The sequence below is a fragment of the Dufourea novaeangliae genome, unplaced genomic scaffold (assembly GCF_001272555.1).
Source record: "Dufourea novaeangliae isolate 0120121106 unplaced genomic scaffold, ASM127255v1 scaffold88, whole genome shotgun sequence".
NCBI lineage: Eukaryota > Metazoa > Arthropoda > Insecta > Hymenoptera > Halictidae > Dufourea > Dufourea novaeangliae.
Window position 1 is genome coordinate 71478 of NW_015373960.1, and position 21750 is coordinate 93227.

At 34.2% G+C, this 21750-nt stretch overlaps 1 protein-coding gene across 1 annotated transcript in view; it reads left to right on the forward strand.

Moving 5' to 3' along the window:
• LOC107186443 (HIRA-interacting protein 3) overlaps positions 1 to 21750 on the forward strand; it is a 153536-nt gene that overhangs the window by 67171 nt on the left and 64615 nt on the right. Inside the window, exon 2 of the mRNA XM_015574305.1 lies at positions 11395 to 11694. Within this exon, the coding sequence (XP_015429791.1) occupies positions 11395 to 11694 (300 nt within the window). The remainder of the gene's footprint in view (positions 1 to 11394; positions 11695 to 21750) is intronic.

Sequence of the window (21750 nt, forward strand, 5' to 3'; positions counted from 1 at the left end):
TTCTGTTGGATCGATAAACGTGAGAATGTTTTGAAAATATTCAAATTTATAAATTAACTAATTTCTTCATTTTCTAATGAATATTGTGAAAGATCCGAGAAAATATATTTTACATATTTTAATCGTCATTATAAGAATTGTCTAACCAGTAAGTTTCACCGCTTTGGTAATTCTAGTGTTAATAGATGGGAGCTGCTGATATTCTCACCTCAAATTGAATTATTCTTAATTGTCTTTAGTCTGTATTGAAACGAGCGTTTTCTATTATTTTCAAGCGTCGAATTCATCCACAAAACGGGGACACATACTATGGAACACCTTATGCAATTCACATAATTTTCAGAAAACTAGTTACATGAAATAGTTGTTTCAATAAGTTTCGAATTGATTAAAATTGGGGAAAGTTTTAGAGACGGTTCTGATATTCGAGAGAAAATGTTGTAAACTCCTTTAACTCCGGATTGCTTTCATTGTTGCACTCGTCTGAGATATTTTACTGTTATAATAATTTGCTAAAAAGAAAAGGAATTATGTGTTCTTTGTAAGTGTGCTGTTATTCTGTAATTTAAATATTTTTTTTATTGTTTATGGTCACATCAGTTACTTCTTAGGGTCATCAACAACACTAATAGTAACACCTTTAGATGAATTCACAATTGACTGTGTAGTTTGATGTGCTTTAAGTAGTTCACTAGTCCCTGAATTAATTTCCATGTAGATTTGTTTGAAATGAATAATTCTTGATTTAAAATTTAGTACATTATAAGGCAAGGGGCGAAGTAAGACAACACGATTTTCTCTTTGTCACGATAAAACGTTATGTCTCAAGAATGTTTCACTATTATTTGGATTAGATTAAGGTCTATTAAGAGGAGTCGTCGTAACTTTGCTGGAAGCATCAAAAGAATAATATTTAACTGCAGGCACTTTCATGGAGGAGTGTTGCTTTAATAACTCATTGTGATCACTTTATCGTAACGAAAGGTGTGACGGAACAACTGGAAATCCCCTTTTTCTTTCGTAATCCCTCCTCCAGATCCTCTTTCCGGATGAATGCATTGAATATTAAAGCGTCGCGATTCTTCAGTTACGGTTAGAAGAGCTGTTTCATTTTAATCTCTCTGTGTTTTTAAATATCTCACGGTAATCGGAAAACAAACGGATTTGATGACTGCAATCCAGGTTAGATATTCAATACTGCCCATTTGTGGCCACTGAGTTCTTACTTGAAGTAGGTACTTTATCGCTGTTTCGTCGTTGCTCTAGTATATTCATATATTCCAACTACTATTACTTGAATAAATTAACGCATAAACTATGGAGGCAGTTTTCTTAAAAAATAATCATTGAGGATACCTTTATTTTCTGAATTTTATTTCGTTTCTCTCGTTCATTAAAGCTAAGAAATGAAATTTTAGTATTCACTAGACTGCAAATGTTTATGCTAGTATGTATATACAATTTTATGGATTAATTTCCCGATAAGGAATGCAAAGAAAAATTAATTTAGTTCGTTAAAGGTTTTCGTACGTTCGACATATGTAAATAGAAAGCCTGAGTAAACTTTCTGAAACTTTTTACTGTCTTGAATTGTCGACGATCGGATGCTCTAAAAATGCACATAGAATCCACAGTCTAATGATTACTACAATTTCATTTTAATTTCATTTCAATTGCATGTTAATCTTTCGACACCAGTGTCTACTCGGGACAAGTAAAACGATTAAATTTCAGTTTGCTGTCATCCTCTAGATGGGTTAATAGATTCCTTTAACTCCGTTGATCAGATTATTAACCAAACGGAATGCTGCGCTAATGTGGGTTCCATAGGGACCCAGTAAACCTGACTGCATTTATCTTCGTTAAAAAGTTATGGGATTCCGAGTTTCCGGGCCAGTCGATGGCCTCGGGAATAATGGCGATAGGAAGAGTTATGTAGGACAGTTGGGAGCAGCAAAATGCGAAAATAAAGGAAACCATCTGCGATCGAGCTATTGGAAACCATATCGTATTCCGTACTCGCGGTTTTTTTTTTCAAACCACAGATACTTCCACGTGGAACGCGTTTGACTTCGTCGTCGAAGACATTACTTCCGTCGAGTGCATCCCTCGGTGTGGTTATTTCTCTTTATCTCTTGGCTTCAAAAGTGACCTCAAGAATGCAGTAAACGTAAGAAAATAACGAAATGTCTGACAATGAGAATACGAACCAGTCGGGTACAAGATTAAAAATATTTTAATGCGTTCTAAGCTAGAATTACAGAAAGCCACTTAGAATTGATTTCATCATCGTTGGTTGTTATTTTTTCTCTTAGCTTTTAGAAGTACGTCGAGAATGCAGAAAACATAAGAAAACGAAATATTTGAATATACGAAGCAGTCGTACAGTGGTCCAGAGTCAAAATTTAGCGGCTCGTACGATTATTTGTCTTAAGCAATCGATAACTTGTAAATTTGATTTAGATAGAAGTAGATAAATGAATAAATTTTGTACAGCTTTCGGGATCCTCTTAGACGATGTCATCATTCATTAAGTGTTTTCAATACCTTCCTGAAAATCTGAATGTTCAGAGAATTTTTTTCTATTTTTTTTACTAAGATTAATGATATTAACCTTCTAGCATTACTAATCTAGGATACTTATCTCTTAGAATTCCAAGGAGAACAATAATGCATAAAACAAATGTTCAAGAGTTAATAGAAATTTGTTTTTAGAAAATAAAAGAAATTTATTTCTAACCACTTGAGCTGCTAAAGTTTCATTCTGGACCATTGTTGTAATATAAACTTTTTTGCGTTTACAATTAATTTGACGAAGGAAATTACTTCCAAGTTAACTAATATGAAATTCTAGAATTTTATTATTAACTCTAACTCGAAATCTGTAATCGTGTTGTGATTAAGTTATTATAAATATTGACACAATCTGGTTCAAGTATAATACTAAACATCCACCTCGGTTTTTCCAAAGCAATTTCGACGTTAAATTCCTTTAAGGTTTCGTTATTTATAGTTTCACCTGAAAGCACGTGAACAACTTACACGCCGAGACACGACACGTTGAATCTCACTTTCCACTCTAACGATCGTTGGATCATGCTCGTTAATCACTGAAGGGCAGAGGTGACGTTTCTCCCTAAAACGGTCGCTTCGATTATCGTGACTCAACGCCGCAAAAACCATGAATTACCCTCCGCAAGGTGAAAGTGAGACGCGTGAAAGGATCTTAAATACCTCGATGCGCCCTTAAATCCCTCGATGGTTACTCTTGGCTCGTGCAAGATCATATCTCGCCTAGATTGAACTTTGTTTTAATTAAACACGATCCCCCCTCCTGGGATGAATCAAGAGCACTCGACGATGCGAGACGAACTGAATTTAGTAGAGAACAGTTTAATGGAAGGTACAGTAATTCGTGTTAAGAGAATGAACTGAGTTACTTGTAAAAACATGTATTATAGACGAATGAAATTTTTATAATCGTGATTTAACAAAAATCCTAGTATTTAAAAATATTATTTATAGAGAAGACATTATTTATGAGATAATCTGATAGAAAAGCTAGTTAAATTGAAAGCTGTTCGATTTGGAATACATACTATTATAACTACCAAATCATATTTCCTATAATATTGTATTGCATAGGTAGTCGCATAGGTTTTGACCTTTTCTAACAAGAAAATACAATAAATAACTCTTAGTTCAACTTTTTCAGTTCAACAGTTTCAAACAAGTATTTTTAATGTCAGACATGTTACTAAAAAAATGGACAATACTTTAATTTCTCTTATAAGACGAAAAATTCATTAAAATCGTATCTTTTCGGATGTGCTCGAGAATTTGAATCTTATTGAACGCATATTATAAGAATCACAAAGTAAAAATTTATAAGCGACATCTATTTTACAGTTCATAATTTACTGTATAATATAACTTAGCCTACGTATGTATTCATTAGCTTAACAGCAACAATTTATTATCTCGTTGATAAGCAATTTGTATGCAAAATGAACTATGCACATTGCTCTACTTTATATTCATTGTATATACATTTAATTTTCCTTGCATAAAATTTATTATGCATACACAGTTAAAATCTACTACTACGTCGAATAACTGTACTTCATATTATGTCTAGTGTAACATGTTCATTCTCTAATTTATGTAATGTCTCTCTCTCTTTGTTAGCTGTTACCCCGCGGTAATTTGTTCTTCGTAACAATTTTGTAGGAAAATAGTGAATTTTCGTGATTGCTTAATGAGGCTTAATTGCCGTACTAAGTCTTTAGCCGACTCTCGAATAAGTTGGGTAAACCCCAGCCGGACTGATGTCGCGGCTTTATAATTAAGCAAATTATCATTAACCCGTATAACAGTGAAGTGATATAAAGCGTTCTAATTCTGTCTTACGTTACTTTAACTACTGTTCACGAATTCTACTTAGGTAGTGTCGACGTACCTTGAAAATTAATCGTGCTGTATTGTATAACAAATGAATGAACACGGGACCATAAATCTGTGTGAAGCCTCTAATTTCGAGGAAGGATTTATTAAGATTAACTGATGTACATGAAATAATAATAATTCAACGCACAATTGTTCACCATTATAAGAAGAATATATAAATTTATGGAGGGTGAGTTACATAACTTGACGATTTCAAATTACTCGTAACTCACTTAATGCACGAAAGAATTTTTCAAACAAAAGTTACATGACTCCAAGGTGGACTTATGTTATAGTAATAATTGTTGTTCCATATTGTTTTGAAAGTCACCTGGATTTTCTTTAAATGGGACATCTTATATTTTTATAAAACTGTAATTGTAAATATCCCAATTAATACCCACATTAGATCTATTATGCTTTAATACTTATTTACCCAGTTTTTAATGCTCATTCAATTTCTGCAACGAAATGTAGGGTGTTCCATTAAAAAACATCAAGGTGGTCTTCAAAACTTTGTGTAAACCATGGAGAAAGAAGAACAATTATTTTAACATATGCCCCCTTTGATATCATGCAACTATTGTTTAAATTTTTTTTCGTGTAGTATGCAATTTACAAATGTAGAACTACCAAAGCAATCAAAATGACTGGTTCGAAAACTGTTATAAAAATTATTTGCACCTTTTGTTGCAATATATGAAGTGAAAAACTCCTTTTTACCAACGCGATAAAAATAGAATTCGTTTATTTTCGATAGTTTTAGTGTCGATAAGAAGTATAGATATAGTTATTATATAATAATTGGATCATCTTTTAAATTTGATGTCTCAAGACAAAACGCAATGATTTCAATAAAATCATTGTCATCTTCATTTAGTCTTGCACAATTTAAAAGGTGGCCACCATTAATTATATTTTCACCACCAATTAAAGTTTTACTTTGTGCCACAAAGTTTGTGGTGTTGCACACGTGAACTGACGAATTTCATTTATGGAAATTCGTACTGTTCCTTCAATTCAAATCACAGACTTCTGATTCAAACAATGTTGAAGCTGTTAAAAGCGACTGCGTATTTACGGTATTTGAATTATAAACAGCTATAAATTTGGAGGACTTACTGTCAACAACCAAAATCTAAGCCATTCCTCCACCGACTTTCCCCATACTGATAGAATTCCTAATGCTCAAATTGAAATTTAAAGTAAAAATTCAAAATTCACTTTCCATGCGAAGCAGAATTCGGTTAATCAAAGGGAATTATGATTTCGTTATACAGAACATACAGACACGTGAATTTTCCAGGAGCACCGGATAAAATAAGTCATCCCATTTACGACGAACAATAATTTGAGCGACACGTAATTAGGCGAGATTATTAGCGAATTTAGATTTTCCGGGGCTTCGACGTGTCGTCGATTCCGGCTGCTGCTAGCATGCTGATCAAGAGGATTAACTATTAACGCGTTAGCAGTAATCCTTCGTTGCAATTAATTTCCACGGATCCATAATCTTGCCAGCTTTCGTGTCTCTATTTTCGAGGCGCGTGTACGTCCTTCGCGAATGTCGGCCATATTGTTTATGCTGTCGTAACCACGCGTAACGTTTTTAAAGCCCCTCGTAAAAAGGAACGAGGGTCCGACAGAGAGTCGTTCTCTGACCATATTGCGCGGCCGGTTTTTATGCAGCCTATACGAAATTATTGATCGTCACCCTTGTCCCCTTAATGGCGACAGATAAAATAATTCGATTTCATCTGGCGCGAAGTAATTACCGTTTAATCATCGTCATCAGTTATAACCTCGATCGTTTCTTCATGATTCCCTTGTGTAAATATTTCGGTCGGAGATTCTCCGTCATTTTCCGAGGCGACATGAATACACTGATATTGGCTTTTAATTTATATTTATAATTAATATAATACTAATTATAAATATAATTAATATTATATCAATTATAAATATAAATTAAAAGTTAAATTAGTATAATTTGATTGGTTATTTAATAGAATTTAAGACAGCAGATGAGATACGAGAGAAATAATTTTTCTCTGTTGGAAGGTTTTTCTGAAGGAATGAAATCAGCCCTTAAAGTTTTTGTGTTTCGTAAATTAGTTTATGGAAGTATACAGTTACAGGAAAATTCTGCAAACTGGTTATAAGGAACAGTAGCATATGGTAACCAAAATTAATTTTTATTGTTGAAACATTTTTTTATCTGTATGCATTGTGGGTACAGTTTTTGAACTAATGACAGTATACTTTATTTATGCCGTCATTGTAGGTAGTATAGGTGGTGTAATTAGCTAGCAGGGAGCATAACATGAAATTACACTGGGGAATAAAAAATACTTGTTTCATGTTGTCAACAATTTAAGATCGGTTTCAGAGTACTCGAGGATCCTGATATCGTATTACATCTGCGTTTTAGCTAAATTGGCTGCGATTTTCAAAACAATTGAAACTGTTGAAATTTAACGTTTGTGTCGATTTGAAGTATCTACTATTTATGTTTTTTTTTTTGTTACCTATCAATGTGTCAAAACTCCCTTACTATGAGACTTTGTGTTGAGGCTATTCTTTTATTTTGGTTTACGATGCTAAGCCCCAAATTGGGTAGATGTAAATCCAAATAATCTTAATGATGCCTTGATTATATAAGGATCTTTAACTTTTTCTTCTGCAAAAAATCATTCCGCGAGTCTGACTCGTGATATTTACGTTTGGGCCAAAATCTTCATCACGAGTCAGACTCGTTAAAATACGGCAAGGGGTGAAAGGTCTGCTTTAATTTTGAATGTCGTCCGATCAGCCACCACTGGGTCTGTTAAGTGTGCGTAGTCCTTTGCGAAGAAAGGTGATACGATATGGAATTTCCAAGTTAGCCCTGTGTCGACATAAACCCCAAGATAGTTAATATAGTTTGAAGTAAGAATTGGAAAATTTCGAAAGGTGATAATCGTACAATTAATGTCTCTTGCGACGCAAAAAGCAATGCATTTGCGATTCAGCCGTAGTAATTGCTACAGATCGAACCGTCTATTCTCGACACTAAACAAGTCCATATTTTCCAATTGTCACATTCGATCTCATTCTGGCAGCCGTCCACTTCGACAAACAAATAATTATCCCCTAACATGGAAGATGATCCAGTTTCACGTTCCTGAGCAACGGACATAAGAGCCAGGGTCGCGTTAGAAATTACTCTTGGAAATTGACCTGGATCTTTCCCAATTCGCCACTCGAAATTCCTCCATTTTAATTTCCAAGCACCGTTTTCTTTTATATCGGGCCACACGTTCATTTACTGGAGTAAGACTGGAGGAGGTACAGTCGTGGTGTTCGGGCGCGCGAGAAACGTGTACACGTGTCACTAGCGGTGCAACGGCAATGATTCACGGGTTTCTTTGTTATCACCGTCTCCCACGCGAGTCCATTCTTTTCTTTTTCCCGTTCCCCCCCCCCCTTCGCGATACACCGCCGCTCCACCCCTGGCCTACATGGCCCTCTATTTACACAAGCGTTCGCGAAGAAGTACGAGTTGTGTGCGTTAGCAGAAAAATGAGCCGTGCTTGTCCTAAAAAACAGAGAAACGCCTGAAATCTTTCGAAATTTTCATCTGGCTACCTAACTTTTATTTCTATGCAGTGTGTATTTGTGTGTGTATGCGAGTGAATTGACAAGGGAACATGTCGAACCTGCACACGTTAATTTTAATGTAACTTATGTGGGAAATAGTTCTCGAAAACATATTTGACACGAATTTTTCTTATTGGTTATCGTTCATATTAACACTGTGTAGAACTACCAAACCAGTCAAAATGACTGCTCAGTACACTCTCATAATGGTGATTAAAATGTTATGACAATACACTTTTTTCGATCTTTTACAACTTTTATTATGATATGAAAATAAAGAAATCAGTTAATTTATAAATTTGTCAATTTTTAAAAGTGTGTTATGTTTATTGACCAATAAAAATGGGTATACGTTTGTTGTCGGTAGTTTTAGTGTTAAGGGGGTGATAACAGACTCCAAAGTTGAGGGATGAAAGTATATTTCTTGGAATATCACGGAAACTACAGGGAGTAGGAAAAGTTTGTTGCGCATTTTTGAATGGGGATTTTAATCACATAAGAAAATTTAATAAAAAAATATTTGTTTAGATAATATTAAAAATTTTGAATTTTTTTGTAAAATTTTGTTATATGACTAAAATCCACGTTCAAAATTGCAAAATTTTCCAAAAATATATTTTCATCTCTCAGTTTTCGACTTTGGTATCACTTCCTTAATATGGACGATGGCTAATAAAGAAAAATTCATGTCAAATATTTTTGTCGAGAATTATCTGCTATATAATTATCATTAAACTCATTTGTTTCCTGGTGAGAACAGTGTTCGATGTTTCCTAAGGGAGTGGAGAAACAAAAAAAAATTGTTTCTGAACAAGTTTTTTGGGTACCACATAGTGTATATAGGTTTTCTGTAAATTATAATGAAAGGTGAATCCCATAAAAGAAAAAGGAAGAATGGTTTATGCTTACATTCCTGGAGACTTCCAAATTTTGTAAGGCTTATATAGGGGTACTTGAATATTATGAGTCAAAATCTGTTGCTTACTTAGATACTATATGTATAATTATAGCAAAACGAAGGGCATTTGAATGAACGTATAATAAGAAAAAATAATTTTTCTATAGATGCAGTGGTGGGTGAGGGTTTTCAAGTTCAATTAGATTTTTTTTAAATGAAATTTCATATCTTTTTGTTCATGACGTTGTTGCAACTCCTCGCCTCTTTCAGTGGTACATTAGTAACACAGTAGGACTTACCTGGGGTCTCGTATTCACTAATAACGAACGACCATCTCTTTCGACCCTTTTTTATTTTTACTAAGTCTTTCTTCCATTATTTCGTGACAAAAGCACTTGTAAGTGTAAATACTAAAATATAAAAGAAATTGAAAGAAGCGTCTGATTATAATTACATTGTAAAAAGGAATGCATCTTCTGTCTTTTTAAAATTCAATTTCTGATGAAATTCTTTGAGCTGTAGATTAAAATATTCCTTTAACTACATCCCTTTGGAGTTTTGTTCATCTTTTAACAGTTTCTACAAAAGGGATAAGTGGACATCCTATGCATGAAAAGTAGTTTTGCATTTCTTTCAAGTAGATGTATGTGTTAATGTTTCTAAAAAATGTGAATGAAAGTTGTAAAGTTCGTACTATTTCAACACCACTAACGTTGTAATCAGTGCAACATTAAAACTCGTTAGAAAAGGTTATTATTTATATGAACTGAGAAAACGGATAGTATATAGAATATGTCTAAAAATTTGTTTTACTGAGACGTAAATTTTATTCAACAAATTATTTAAATGCAATAATGTTACAATGTCCGTTTTTAAGAAATATTTTTGACTGCAATATTCAGATAAACATTGACTTATGTTGCACAGCGTGCTTGTAGTTTCAGTCTGCCGGGAGAGAAATTTGTCGAACTCACAATTTGTAGGAACGAGGGACAGAAAATCTTGACGAGTCGGATATCCCTGACCTGAAGGCGTGAACTCTCAAGTGCTCTTCTCACTCCTAAAGTGCGCTCTAAAGAGTTCATATAGAACCCTTCGCGACCATTCGACCGACCCAGCGTCTTAAGAAAAGCAAAAATTCTTTCTTAACAGGATTTATTTCATAATGAAAAAATGTACAGAAATAAAAATAAATAGAAATTATTAATACCAGTTATTAATTCCTTATTTAATTGAAAATCTAAAATGTTTACTGGTTATTACACGAGAATTAAATACATCTTACAAAAAGAAATATTTTTATTTCAATACAAAAGTTACATGTTTTACATCACTCCCCCAAATATGTATATTTTTAACAGAAATCCTTATGATATGAATGCGATAGATTACACAGATTCTAAATCTAAATGTCTATTTTTAAATACTTAACCACTTGGGTTGCAATTTCATTGACGACTACAAGGGATATAATCCTCTGTTTAATTTTTCAGCAATTAACTTGTAAGGAAAATCTTTAATAGCATAATAAAATGAAGTGTTTATTATTTTTAGTAATTATAGTAGTATAAAAACGCACATTTTATTTAGAATATTTCCCGTTGAAGTATACAGACACATATTAAACTTCGTTTGGTGTAGCAAATAAAACGAAACTGGAGCATTTGAGAACGGAAGTTTCCACAAATTCCGAGAGGCAGGAAAGCCGCAGCTTAATCAAGAGAGCTGCATGAAACGCGGAGTTCAAAGAGAATTACATACACACGGCGAGATTTCATCAAAGTCTATGATTAAATCTCTTAGCGAACGATGCACTTTTATCGAATCTTGTGTACCCGACTGTGTATGTACATCAAATAATATTATAATTTTGGAAAATTTCTTATGCACTTATGCCTATTGACTAAATTCAGATGAAGTTCCCAAGCATCGTAACTGGAACTTAGAAATTGATTCCTTTCGAAGCTTGAGAGTGAAGCTAATTGCAGAAATAACTTCTCTGTGCGCTACAGGGTTTCTAAACTAGGTCTGGAAACTGTTGATTAAATTAATTAAATCGATAAAAGGTGAAAATGAACTAACTTTCCTGAATTCTATTTCGTAATTGTCTAGTTAATCTCTCCTAATCTAATAGAGATAATCTAATACAGATTAAATAATCTCGAGTTAATGATTCTAGTAATCTCTCTGAAATTAAGTAATTTTCCTTTAAAGTGAAGGAAAATATTAATATTCACTTTAAGATGCGAACAAAGGTTTTCCATAGTACCAGTAGGCATCATTTTCAATGATGCCTACACGATATTTTACTTCAATGTCAAATTCTAGGCCAATTGGACAAGTGACTGTTAAATAAAGCCACGATAATAAATGACCACACTTTGACACGTCCGTATCCACTTGGTTTTCAGATATTCCAAAAGCGTCCGAGACCAGTCCAGAAAAGGTAGACTCGCAGGACGCTCATAAGGATAAGACAGGGGAGAAGGAGTCCGAGCCGAACGAGTCGAACGAAGAGGCGAGGAAAGACGACGAGGTCGTCGTTAAGGAGAGGGAAGAAGCCGCGACGAGGATACAGGCGGCGTTCCGCGGCCGTCAAGCCAGGAAGAGTATGAAGGAGACTGAATCCTCCGCGAAGCAGACGGGGACCAAATCGGACCCAGAGCCGACCAAAGAACAACTCCAGGAGGAGTTCCGAGCAGACGACAAGGGTGAGTGTCACGTACGAACCCTCGAAATCGTTCCGATGAAACACGGGGGAGAGGCTCCTCTAATTTTAGAATTCCTTTTCCGACCCTTCGATCCCCTCGACTTCACCGCGGAAAATGCTTTCGTTTCACGTCAGAAGAGAAATTGCCGAAGTTCACGAACGAACGATGTCTGAGAGACGAACGGATCGTGGTCTGTTTTCTTTTCCATTACCTTTTCAGCGTGTGTTTCCGACCCCTTAAGGTGTGCAGACCCGACAGATCGTAAGTTACAGATACACTGACTGATTTATCGATACAAGTGATTCGATGTAGGGTCATTCAAAGCGAAATCGAACACTTTTTGGAGTAACGTTTCGGATTTTGTTCATACTTGGATATATTGTAGTGTTTAGTGATATATAAACGTATCTCAAATGATTTGTTTTTTTAAATTGTTGATTTTACAGCTGTTTCAAATATAGTGTCAACGGTTTCTCAATAGATCATGCGTTGAATTGACAAACTGATCCAAATGAGCTTTGTGGGTGCTTACACTGGAGACATAAGAGTACGTAATGAAAGTTATTGCAGTTAGTAGAAACTATTTTTTAACCACTTATTTTGCAATTGTTCTAAAGAAATGCAATTTTATAATAGCAAGACACTATTGAAAAATTTATAAAAAGTTTAGGATACAGTCAAACAAGTCAACAAAACTCATTTTGATCAGTTTGTTAGGATGAACAGTTATGATTTATTGAAAAAAACTTGACACTATATTTCAAACAAGTATAAAATCAACAATTTAAAAAATTTTGAATTATTATTGGAGATAGGTAGATAATTTTTTTCTGGTTAAATATATTATATTTAACCCTTTGGTGATTTTAATCCTTATTTACTGTTCCAGTCAATTTGACTTAAACCCAAAGTTTGGTACTTTATTAAATTTGTTGTTATAGACGTCTGCAAATTAATTTCACACCAACAGCTTAAATATGTTATAATCCAGTGATAGGCAAACATATTTCCTTAATTGCTTTTAATTCGGACCCAATTTAATTCACAGAACAGTAATGCAATGCTTGAGGGTTAAATGAGAAATCTCGAAATATATAAAAATTAAAAGAATTTACCAAAATCTACCGTGATATGTATAAGAGAAAATAACCACAGAGATAAACCATGGTGAAATTACAAAGATAACAGGTATCAACTAATTCGTGAATTAATTATTGTAAATAATGCGACCTTCTAGTGGAATTAAAGCTTCGATCGCGTACCAGTATAAATGCTCGTTACTAGATGCGGTTTCTAACGTAAACACGTAGTATATTTCTCGTCGCATGCAATACGCTCGTCAGCTGACACTTTTATTAGCCGTGCGAGCCACAATTTTGCAATTCCATGTTCCTCTTATCGGGCCAATTGCGACGGACCTGTGTACGTGTGTATGCTCGATCGTATCCCACGCGAAATAAAATACCTGACACTGTTCCCCCCGTGTTATCGACATGACATTTATTATTAAAAATTGCCGTTAGATAGAATCGGCTCAAACCGAGGCTCTTGTTCAACGAATGTAAAATGTGTGTACGGGATGTTACAACAGGTGTGGATTTGAATTCTGTCAAAAAATATCAGTTCGAATATCGAGAATATCCATCGAATACGAAAAAAAGTAGAAAAATACTGTTATAATAGAATAAAACTGTAGCTTCGTTTTTTTAGCGAACGCCTTGGTATACTTCAATGTTGTACAACTTCTGTTGACTTTTCTTAAGTTATTTGTCCTATATATATATATATATATACATGACAATCGTTGGATTGGTCATGATGCGAGAGAAACACTGGTAATAGCGTAAACATCCTGTATAGGCCGTAGTACTTGTGATAAATTATTGAAATAATTATTACACAAATCTTCAGTGAAATACCATGTCTCGAGGATACATTGTTCGTGAACGTCTCAAGAAATATCAATTGCTTCTATCATCTGAAAAACTAGTATGTAATATTGATTAGTCGACGATCTAGCATCTTGGCAATGTTCAGGAAACATAGGAATCAGTAAACACTGATTGAAGTTTGTAATTCCAGTTCGTAAATTAAGTATTTAATCAGCGAATTGAAATTTCCGTGGAACGTCAGTCAAGGTCGAGGACGATAGGGCCTAACGGGGAGAGGTCGTCGTAAAACTTTTAAAGGACCATCACCAGCTCACCTCCAATTTTCCATCTCGCGTGGTCCGTGCTCATCCCGTACCTGTGTAAGTGAAGGGGGGGAAAAACAGTAATCTAGTAAATTGCAATTTTTCGGTGTCCTCTAATTTTCATTCCTTAATGAGGACGGTTGAAAAAGCTTAATCATTTTATCGTCATTTAGTCGCGAGAATTTAATCATAATAATTTCTGGCCAGTTGCCCTCTGTAATTTTCCTCTTGTGATTACGATGGAAATGTTTAAAAAAAAAAAAAATAGAAAAAGAACATCGACCAGGGACAGGGACGATGTAATTTGTTACGGTATTCTGGACGCGGATGTAACACTTTGACCCAGTTTCTTTGTTCAAAATTTCCAGCATGTCTGTGCAGATATCTCTTGCTCGTTTTGTGCATTTTGCAATCCATGCCTCCGAGCTTCCGAAGTTTTCGAAGTTCCCTGTGTGAGGTAACAATACGTCTTTGAGTTAATTTTCACGGTGTTCAGATATTAACATTCACCAAGGGAATAGTGGAGATCCGGTTCGAACCCATTTCTGTGTACTCTCGATCCATTAAGTAGTCTATCTCACGGTGGTCTCTATGAATTAATTCATCGAAGAGAATGTGTTCGTACTCCTCGATCCTGTATCTATTTATAGATTAATCTCCTATAGATTCTTATTATCTACAATAGGGAAATACTTGTAGTAATCTATAGAAAATTCGTAGTTCAAGGATTAGTTCAGGGTAAACGCACCAATGAATGAACATTTAAGAGATTTTATAACTATTAAAGTCGAACTTTAAATCATAATAATGTTAATAAATACTTTGCACATAAAATTTGGATTTTTTAATATTTATACCTTCTTATAACAGGCAGATGTCAATTTGAAAAGTTGGAAAAGTATAATTAATTAAATTAAAAAGAAAAGATACAGATATCACTAGTGCAAATAAATCAATATTTAATCATTTGCTCACTTTTAATAACTTAATTTACTCGGTTTTATATTACATATTATGTAATTCAGTGGTACGTGTTCATTTACTGTTGCATCCACCGTATGATTAATTTTCAGCGTATACATATATTGATTTTCTTCAACACCTTATTTCATACTCAAACAATTTTAAAAATGTTCAAATTTTCGTGTGCTGAAAAATTTATTAATATTATTATCATTCGAAATTCGACTTTAATGTTTACAGAAGCCCTTAAGTGTTCCTTCATTGGTGCGTTTACCTTATATCGACGAACAAATATTACCTAAAATACCTTTTGAAATAAATAAAAAATCCAAGAAATCTTTCGATCAAACCTCGGATGACAAGAGAGACACCCGTTCACCCATCATTCCATCTACTTCTATCTATTTCTGTCTATTTCTGTCTATTTCTATCTATTTCTATCTATTTCTATCTATTTCTATCTATTTCTATCTATTTCTATCTATTTCTATCTATTTCTATCTATTTCTATCTATTTCTATCTATTTCTATCTATTTCTATCTATTTCTATCTATTTCTATCTATTTCTATCTATTTCTATCTATTTCTATCTATTTCTATCTATTTCTATCTATTTCTATCTATTTCTATCTATTTCTATCTATTTCTATCTATTTCTGTCTATTTCTATCTATTTCTATCTATTTCTATCTATTACTGTCCATTTCTGCCTATTTCTCTCTATTTCTGTCTATTTCTATCTATTTCGATCTGCTTGTGTCAAAAAGTATGTCTCTACTCTGCAGAATTATGTAATAGAAGACCAAAGTATAGTTTTACAATGGTTTAACAAGTGTCATGGAATAGATGCACATATTATATCAGAATTGAAAATCCCGGAACTATTTGATCAAACCTCGTATGTATAACAAGAGAGAACCTTTCACCCAACATTCGAGACTTCTCTCTCGTGCAGGAAATATTTTTTTTTTAATAGAAATTCATTGGATCGCCCGGCACACTTTCTCTCACTTGAATCGTGACCGCAGAGAGGGATGAAGATCGAGCGCGGTTCCATGTAGAACGGAAAAGCGAATATCGTATCGTGTCCCATGGTTCGTAAAGTGGATGGAAAAGACGGGCATTCCTCGCGTAGCCCGCAAACGAGACGCGTCATAAACTCGATCCCCGGGCATTCTCATCTCGTGCAACCAGTTTTCCCCGCCAGTTGCTCCCCGTGGGCCATGAAAATCTAAACCTCCGTCCCCCACCCGGGGTAGAATGTTGCCGTTCGTGAATTTTGACTTCGAACTCGTGGAATTTCCGTGGAAATTGCTCGCGATTTTCCACGAGACGTCGACGGGTTCGGAAGGAGACTCCGTGACCCGGATTTGTCGGAGGAGTATATTGGCATTCGTGGATGTTCCTTCGTCCCCGTTTCTGATATCCGTTGCGAATGCTGAGGAGGCAGGAAGCAACCTTAAAACACGGTCTTAGCGGTAACAGAGACGTGTACCGGTGGCTAGATGGCCTCTGTTACCGTACGAATTCCAGTGTGGTAAAATGCATTGACAACACTTTTCCTCAAATGTAGTCTGCGTACATGCACTGACAACAAACTAGTGTTATCAAAGCATGTAAACCAGAATAATCATGATTTTTATCGATATTTTTTTCATTTAAATCGAACTTTTCTTAAAATTCTAAAGATATAGAAATATTCTATATGGCCAGATTTGAATTCGGTTTGTCGAAATCTATAGGAAATGATGTACAACGGGTCAAAAAATAAATTCAATCACACATTATCACGGAAAACTAATTTTCCTAAAAAAATATCAAGTTTAACGTAGATTTCCAAGGTCAAAACTTGCGCTTGATACTTTTCCCGCAATTTTCCCCGATTCTGCAGTATTGTAGCTTTAACCTCGTCAAAGTCTTTCTATCTTATTTCTATCAAAAGTTCCACGATTTTGACACAAAAATGAACAATTTGTTGTACTGCTCGCCGTGACGCGCTTACCTGAAAGGGGGGGTAGACCAGTCACTTTTACTGTTCTTTGTGAGGCTCATTATAATTGCTATATTTATGAGACTAATTTTAGTTGCTATATTTAGAACATGACTATATATTCTTTTAATTTAAACGCCCCTTGCACATCACAGAAAAAATCGTGAAAAAAGAATTTGTTTATATGTTTCAGTATTAAAAGTAAACTTTTTATATAACAAAACAATTATTACAGCAATCCTTTAGATTAAAATAATCGAAGAATGAAGTCGATAAGATAAATAGGTTCCGAGATATAAATTTTCAAGTATATCGCGGTTTCACGGAAATACGCAAAAATCGTAAATTTCAGTGATCTATATTTTTCAAACAAATTCGGGAACCGAAAAATGGTGACTTAAACCCACCCTAATTTCACGTGGACTACAACATATTTTATTTTGAACAAAATCCCTGGTAACGGGTGCGAAAAGTGATCGATTTGGCGTGGCATGAGCCTGTTATGTTTTATATAGATTGCATCTGCTGATATCATAAGTATAGGTTATTACACTGTAATATTCTCTAGGTAATACTTCTTTAAAACCTTCAACAGTTTCGTAACGTCTCATCGGGTAATATTATTGCGCGACCAAATGAAAAATGACGATGTTTAAGCTATTCACGAGAAATGAAATCAAAGAATCGGTCCGAACATATTAAATTCTTGTGTATTGTATTTCTTCTGAAAGGGACCGAATCCACAGAATTCACCTGTCACATCGGATTTTTTTTCGCGCGACAATTATTTACTGTCACGGAAGTTTGGGTTCGAAGCGCTCTTTGAGCGAAAGATTTATCATCCTGCGTAGAGATCGGAATTTCTCGAGCGAACGCTTAGTGTCGAGGGTGCTGAGATTGCAGGACGGATAAACCTCGACAGGAAAAGTTTGACGTTGGCGCTTTGCAAAATCGATTGTCCCTCGTTACTTTATCTCACGACGATTAATTATCCCACCGCGGTCTGGCAGTTGTCTTTAGTCCTGCCGAAAATACGTACTGTCACTGTGCTTGATTGATTCTAGGTGCTTGGGTGGCTCTCTAACGCGATTTCTATAGTCCTTCGGCCCTTTCGGAACAAAACGTTGTAAACAATACGTAATCATGAAATAAACTTGTATTATTTGCCAGAAAATTGAAAATAACATTATCAAATACTGTTACATGACAATTCCATTATTCACTATTATAATTATATAATTATAATACATGTAGGTATATACAAATGTAGTATTACATTTTTATTTTTTTAAAACAAATTTTTATTTCGGAGTATAATATAACACCAGTTATAAATATTAATTATTGATCGGAAATATTATATTAGGTATGTCAATCACTGAGTTGTGTAAGATATGTATTACATACATATACCTTCAAACATAGGTGACGAAATTTCAGCGAATAGTCATTGAAGTATTGGGTCAGTGTAATAGATTTTATGGGTTTTCGCTGAAAGAGTAGACTAATAATACATTTAATTGTAACTCTATAATAATTCAACGAAATACATAATGATTCTTTTATAATATATGTATTGTTTATATAAATTTGTATTCTAATACCGAAATTTTTAGAATATTATTATTGAGAAAATTTATATAATTAAATTATGTTAATAAATATATAGTTTACCACAGAATGTGATTGGCACAATAGCTTCTCCAAACCGATCACAATTTGAATGCAATCGAAGTCGCTAATATCTAACCCTGTTGTTACAGGTTGATGCAACTATAAAGAATAAATTAAAATAAAAAATGTTTTTTTTTTGTGATATTTATAACGTTTATTCTTTCCATCTTTTAATTTCTTATCAGGACCTCAATTTCAATTTTAGTTTAAACAATGTATCGCACTCAATCGCGTTAACTTTTGTTCTAAACTTAACATCAGTAACTAATATATTAACATAATTGTTTATTGTTTTCACACAACCATGACGATCATGTCATCTGCAGAAAATCTATCAATACTTTTGTATTAATTCAATAATAATAAAAATTGTTCACTTTAGAAAGAATTGTTACGTTTAATATTAAGGTAAAATATACAGTGCGCAGCATGTAATACAGTTGTAGACAGTTAACTAATAGTCCTAACAAATTTTCCAAGGAGCCAGGTTACACCATTTCTGCCAAAACTGTTCATGATGGATCGTCATCGTAACAATTTATTATTCCACCCTGACCGTTCGGTTGTTTTCGGGAAAAATTGATCGTGTTACGTATCGCTGCTTTACCCATTAGTTCACGTAAATTAATTTACCACCGGGAAAGGGAACTTTTATCGGCAATGCAACACGATCCATCTGTGTCGTTGTTTTACAATTTGGTTTGCGTGTTTGTAACACTTTCACAGAAGAAAACATCAACGTGTTTCGTGTAATTTACATTTTGCAATGTTCACATAAATTTCTGGATCATTTAAAATTCTTTTCATTGGAAACTAAAGCTATCCAATGGGTAACGAGAACATCAAAAAAAGACAAAGAAAAAAACCTGAGATTAATCGATGAAGAATGCAAATTTTTCTAGGAATTCTTATCCTTTACATTTCATAAATAGGGCGTGTAATTCCAAGAGAAATAATTTTCTAATCATTTTTAGAGAATAAATTTTTTATTCATTGTGACGATTTAAAGATTTAGTTTTAAAGGAATGAGCGAAATACAGCCTCCAATATTTGGTGTTTCAATTTTTCAGGAATTAGCTAAAGGTATCCTTCAACATTTGGTATTTCAATTTTTAAAAAATGACCTAAATAAAGTTTTAGAGATTAATTTTTTAAGGAATGAGCTAAATAAATCCTTAGAAATTCGAGGATTCAATTTTTCGAGGATAAGTTTAATAATAAAGCTTCCTAGATTTAGAAATTCAATTTTAGCGGCGAGGCTAAATAAAGCTTCCGAGATTTAGAAATTCAATTTTTACGGAATGAGCTAAATAAAGCCTGCATTTGGTTCGCAAATAGCCCTCGATGGCTTTCACTGGCGTGGTCTAAAGTGGCTGCAGGCTGAAAACGGTTAAGCGAGGTTAGAATTTCGGAAGCGACGCCTGAATCGAGCAGTTCTCGTTTGCAGAACGTTCAACCGGATCAATACTCATGTGGTGACGATACGTCGTCCCGTTTCGAAGATTGCTTTTACGACTCGCCATTTATTCGATTGGCCGTCTATAGCAGGTGGCTATAGTAGTTAAAAAGATTCCATTTTCAAGAGGCAGAAGTGCTCGCGAGTAATTGTCTGCCCCCCTTGAGATAGGTGCTCCTGATTTCGACGCGAAGACGTAGTACAGCTTAACTTATTCTTACGATTCGTCTCAAAGGAGCGATCAATCTAAATTTCAAAAAGTTTAAATCCAATTTTTCATTGAACATACTGTTCATGTTTTATGCTTGGAACACCGTATGAAAACTGTGAAATGTTTTTATTGGTGTTAATTTCGGAGATACAGTCTGCTTCATATTTACAACCCTCCTACAAATCAACATTCATTTCCTATTAGAGAGTGGGTATTTTCACAAATGTAATTCAACATGGTAAGAAATCTGCAGAAAAAGATTTTTTGCTGAAACATTGAAATGTGCAATAGTTCTTCTAAGCAATCTTACAATTCAATGATTTTTGTGTAATTTAAATTATTGTATGCATTTCAAGACATCAATAAAAAATCGTTCTCTTTAGGTGTTCTCATCATGTTGGATTAACACGTTGACTGACAGGTAGGAGATACTTCGTAGTTAAAAGATTGCAAAGAGGCTGGACTTGTTTACATACTCTTGCAAACTTTTTGCGTAATATTAATATCGCAGGATAATTTAAAACAAGACAAACAGCCTCTATTAACTAAACGTATCTATTTTCGATGATTTATGACTAAAAAAACGAAATAAAATGTGTCTAGCTATGTACGTCCGTTTTCACTGTGGCAGTTAAAATGTTAAATTTGTGAAAATATCCTTGCTCTGATCGGAAATGAATGTTGATTTCTAGGTGGGTTGTAAATATGAAACAAAGTGTATTTTCTTCTTTCACACTAGAACTACCGACGATGATAGTTTATCTATTTCAACCTATTTAAACCGACTTGAATCTATTTCAACCTATTTAAACCCATTTGAATCTATTTCAACCTATTTAAACCCATTTGAATCTATTTCAACCTTTTTCTACCTATCACTGCCTATTTAAACTTATTTCAACCTACTTTTTACCTATTTCTCCCTATTTCTCCCTATTTCTATCTATTTTTATCTATTTCTATCTATCTCTGTCTAAGTCTATCTATTTCTATCTATTTTTATGTATCTCAGTCTAGGTATATCTATTTCTATCTAGTTCTGTATGATTCTATTCTGCAGAATTCTGTAATAGAAGAAGAAAATATAGTTTTACAATGGTTTAACAAGTGTCATGGAATCAGTAGATGCACATATTATATCAGAATTGAATACACTAAAGTGGATTGCAGAAATGTGACGTCGCACTTAAAACATTTCAAATATTTCAAATGATTCCGATTGAAAAGATGATCTCTTTAAAATTCCGATTTCAACAGACTCTTCCGAAAGGTAACAGAACGTAACGAAATCGTACCCGTATGTACGATGATTAACTGAAATTCGATGTCTCAATTAACGTTTACCCGTAGCAACGACACGGAATGAGGCCGCAGTGAATCGATTTGATAACGGGAGAGTTTATCGAGAAATACCCCGCCATGAATACTAGCCGGTTACGCGGTCCACAATTTGCTATTACGATGATGTTCGTATTTTGCCGCGAGCAATTGGCCAATTACTGTACTGAATATTATTGGGTACGAGTTTCATCGGTAATGGGCCGTATGCTAATGAAACTGAAACTTT